Source organism: Orycteropus afer, unplaced genomic scaffold (genome assembly GCF_000298275.1).
Source record: "Orycteropus afer afer isolate SDZICR_OR568_19922 unplaced genomic scaffold, OryAfe1.0 scaffold00006, whole genome shotgun sequence".
NCBI classification, from domain to species: domain Eukaryota; kingdom Metazoa; phylum Chordata; class Mammalia; order Tubulidentata; family Orycteropodidae; genus Orycteropus; species Orycteropus afer.
This window is the reverse complement of record NW_006921593.1, coordinates 24,343,080-24,347,609: the sequence shown is the minus strand read 5'-3', so window position 1 is coordinate 24,347,609 and position 4,530 is coordinate 24,343,080. Positions and strand designations below refer to the sequence as shown.

General features: G+C 51.7%; 1 protein-coding gene across 1 annotated transcript in view; it reads left to right on the top strand.

Annotated features, from left to right (window-relative positions):
• The first annotated feature begins 864 nt into the window (after positions 1-864).
• The window catches only part of SH3BP4 (SH3 domain binding protein 4), a 30,485-nt gene continuing 26,819 nt past the window's right edge, over positions 865-4,530 (top strand). The window contains exon 1 of the mRNA XM_007941670.1: positions 865-982. Within this exon, the coding sequence (XP_007939861.1) occupies positions 865-982 (118 nt within the window). The remainder of the gene's footprint in view (positions 983-4,530) is intronic.

The window sequence follows — 4,530 nt, the reverse complement described above, 5'->3', positions numbered from 1 at the left end:
CTCCCATCACCCCCAGAACCCCACCATGCCTCAGCCCTGTGCGCTTCTCCAAGAAAAAGCTGAGGCCTTGGCCAGGGGGCGGGGCGTGAGCTGTCTCTGGTGCACTTTCTGAGCCTGTCAGGGCTTCCTGGGCAGAAGTCATGTCAAGAAGACCTCATCTCTCAGGATGGTCCCTTGTGTAACTTACGTATTATTGGGGGTGTGTTTGGGCTTCAGGGGGCCTGAAGGGCACTGGGGGCAGGGAGCATGGTGGTGTTGGGACAGACCCCCAGACCCCTTTGCACCAGTGCCATGAAAGAGGCGCTGTGCTGAGAGCTGCTCCCATGGGCCAGGGTCAAAGTTTCCCTCCAGGGAGACCAGCCTTTACCCACGGAGATGAAGCCTGATTTTCCTGAACCCAGAACTGGCAGTGAGCTCTGGACAAATCCTGTTCTGTCCTCCTCTCTGACTGTAATGAATGGGCTGCCCAGGTGCTAGAACAACTTCACAAACCCCATCGTACCCCAGGAAGCACGGATGCAGACACCAGGCCGGGAAACACTGCCAAGCTGTGTGCTCAGGGTGCTGGGCAGTGGGCACGGAGTGGGCGGGGGTCCGGAGGGAGCGCCTCCCACCTCAGAGAGGGGCCCACTGTGGACCATCCTCTGGGGAAGAGGATTCCCGCCGCCGGTAAGATCCCCGTTTAACCCCTGCTGCCCTCGCTCAAAGGAAATGCGTTTTCCCTCCTGCTTCTAGGAAGAACCGTGTTGCGAAGTTAACACCACAGTGAAGCTTGGCTGCCTGAGACGGAAGCTTCAGCCATCGCCGAGTCCCTGCAGGAGGAACTATGGAAGCGTAGCCACTTCACCAGGAAGAGCGTTCACGATGGCAGCCCAGCGGATCCGAGCAGCCAACTCCAGTGGGCTCCCCCGGTGCAAATCCGAGGGGGCCCTGATCGACCTGAGCGAAGGGTTTCCCGAGGCGAGCTTGAACGACGTCAAAGGTGAGCTTCTCGGGGACAGAATGGTGGCAGGGGGGACGTCGGGGACTGCGAGCCCTGTAACACCCACGGAGGAGCCCTGGTGGCACAGTGCTTAAGTGCTGAGCTTAACCTAGGTTTTAAAACTTAGGAACTTTGGTACGTAAAGCTGCCAAGTTAGCATTCCGAATTCAGTTCTTGCTTCCAAACATCATTGTATTATATGTTAACCAGCAAGCAAAAGCCGCTTGTCTTATTGGGTTGAGAGGTGTTTCGAATGTTCTTTAGTCATGAAACCCCTTTTTAATAAGGGATGTGTGTGTTTTCTCTTTTCACGAGTTTTGGTAACAGTAAGGGAGCAGAAAGCTGTAAGAGAGAGAGGTGGTAAGTCCATCAAACCTTAAGAAGCATTTACTTCCCCACTGCCCTCAAGTCGTTTCCGACTCACAGCGCCCCTACGAGACAGAGTAGAACTGCACCATGCGGTTTGCAAGGCTGTAATCTTTACAGAAGTGGACTGCCTCGTCTTTCTCCCAGAACGGCTGGTGGGTTCAAGCTGCCCGCCCTTCACTGCGCAGCTGAGTGCTTCACCACTGTGCCACCAGGGTTCCTTTGAGAACCACTCAAACCAAATCACACTCACTGCCATTGAGTCAATTCTGACTCTAGGGACCCACACTGGGTTTCCAAAGGCTGCAAATCTTTACAGAAGCAGACTGCCCCATCTTTCTTCCATGGGTGAGTTCAAAGCTCTGCTGCTCTTAAGTTAGTAGGCAGATGCCTTAAGCACTACACCACCAGGGCTCCTTCAGAGTCAAAAAAAAGAGGCTGATTTTGTCAGCCAATCCAATGGCAAGGTCAGCAGACTCTTTCTGGGAAAGGACAGATGGTAAGTATTTTCGAGCTTAGCAGGCCATGTGGTTTCTGCGACAACCACTCAACTCCACCACGTGGTGCGAAAGCAGCCCTAGAAATGGGCAAATAAATGGATGGGGCTGTGTTTCAATAAAACCTTATTTACAAACTCAGGTAGCAGCCAGTTGTGGCCCGGGAACCATAGTCTGCCAGCCCCCATCTAGAAGATGGCCCCCAGGGTGTCATCAGCCAGGGCTCCGTGCTTCTCCAGTCGCCTGATAGGAGCGGGCTGCTGAGGAAGGCTCTCCTTCAGACACGGGTGCGTCATTCCCTTCCCCGAAGTGTACCCCGACCTCACTAGCCACGTTCTGTCTTCCGTGTGTTCCCCTGACACCCGTTGTCGTTGCTGTTTTTATCACTGCCATCATCATCATCATCGCCGGCGGCTTCTCGTAGCGTTTACCCCACTTTATTGAAGTGACCCGTGTCCCACTGTCTTAGTTCTCCAGTGTTGCTGTAACAGAAATACCACAAGGGGTGGCTTTAACAAACAGAAACCTGTTTTCTCACAGGTTAGGAGGCTAGAAACCTGAATCCTGGGTGCCGGCTGTAGGGAAAGGCTTTCTCGCTGTCGACTCTGGAGGCTGGTCCATGTCTCTGAGCTTCTGCTCCCGGGTGATCATCCCGTGGCTTGGCGTCTCTCATGCCCCGTCTCTGCCCACTCACTCGCTTGTTTAATCTCTTTGTGTCTCAAAAGAAATTGACTTAAAACATACTCCACATGCTGCATTAACATAGCAACCCATTCCCAAATGGGATTGTAATCATAGGTATAAAAACCAAACACCAAGCCTTGCCCTCCAGTGGGCCCTGACTCTCAGCGTTCCTATAGGACAGAGTGCAACCACCCCACGGGGTTCCCAAGACCATCATCTTTTCTGAGACAGGTCCTCAGGTCTTTCTTCTGCAGCACGATTGTCAGTTCGAACTGCCAGCCTTTCAGTTAGCAGCCAAACGCTCTCAGCACTGCCCCCCAGGGCTCCTAATCGCAGGGAGAAAGGTGAGGATTCACCACACGTATTTTAGAGGGAGTCTGTTCAGTTGTAACACCACGTGGGTAGCATGGTAGGTTTGTTCTGTACCACTAACCGATATATTGGCCGTTGGAACCCACCCTGAGGCAGGAAAGATCACAGCCCAGAAAGCCCTGTGGGACAGTTCTTCTCTGAAGCACCTGGGGTCAGCATGTGTCAGAATCAACTTGACGTCAGTGGGCTTGGATTTTGTCTGCTGCGACTTAGAGTTGTCCTGGACAGTAGCAGCAACACCTTTCAGTAGGAAGTCAGCGCCAAGTGTTTCCTGAACTGAGCTGCTGTCCCATAGGTAAAACAGAGCCCCTCGCCTCTGATGGACTGATCATGACAGCTTCCTGTTTCTCTCTTCCTGACTGATTGGCTCCCCCATCCGCTTTATCCTTCTTCCCCTTCCTGTCTGCTTTAAGCTGTGGCCCTGGGCTTTGCCTTCAATGTTTAAAAGAAAGGACTAGCAAAGGGGTCATGAGACATTAAGTAAGGTAGCCCGGGTTGTGCTGTTGCTGTAAGTAATGAAACCACTTGCAGTTTTCATCATGTGGTGATGAGCCCAGCTCGTCAGGGTTCAGGCTGGAGAATTAGGTGTAAGTTGGGTGATTTGCGTCAGGGTCTTAAAATGGGGACAGAGAGCTGGGTTTTAAAAAGTGCCAGTGCTCTCAAAGAAGGAACTGTCTGCTGGACTATAGTCTCCACACTATTAGTGAAGAACCACTATCTCATCCACTCTGAGACCAGAAGAACTAGATGGTGCCCAGCCACCACTACCGACCATTCTGACCAGGATCACAACAAATGGTCCCACATAGAATGGGGGAAAAGAAAGTAGAACAAAACACATTCCTGTAAAAATGCCAGACTTACTGGATCTGTATGAGGCCCCAAGACTGTTCTCCTGGGATACCTTGTAAGCTTGAAACTCAGCACTCCAGTGGCCACCTATCAGTCAAAAGACTGAACGGCTCATAAAATAAATATCCACTTCACTGCTGAATTCCAGACTAAAGGAGTGGTCTGGAGTGGAGCCAGGGGCCCTGGGGAGTGAGGAAGAGGTTGCAGGAGAGTGAAGGGGCAGTCTGGTGGGTTTGTGGCAAACCCTCTGGGAGATGGCCAGTTGGGTTCACTGTCCAGGGGGACTTCTCTACACAGTCTTCCAAATGAGACTTGAGGATCAACATTTACCCAAAACCAAAGATGAGAAGGTAAGGGGGACTGGGAAGCTAGATTAATGGAAACAGAATCACCAGAATGGAAATAATGAGAGTGGTGACACATTGTGAAAAGTGTCACCTGAGTAACAGGTATCAAAACCAAAAAGCCCACTGCCATCGAGTTGATTCTGACTCATAGCAACCCCCATTATGTTTCCAAGATTGGTGAATCTTTGTGGAAGTAGATTGCCCTGTCTTTTGTCCACAGAGTGGCTGGTGGGTTTGAACAGTCAACCTTCTGATTAGCAGTCAGATGCCTCTGGCACAGTGCCTCCAGCACTCCTTGAATAATGTTGTTGTTGTTGTTGTTATGTGCTGTCCAGTCAAACCTGACTCATAGCGACCCCTCCTTGGGTTGCCAAGGCAGTATCACTATGGAAGTAGATTGCCCAACCTTCCTTCCGAGGAGTGGCTGGTG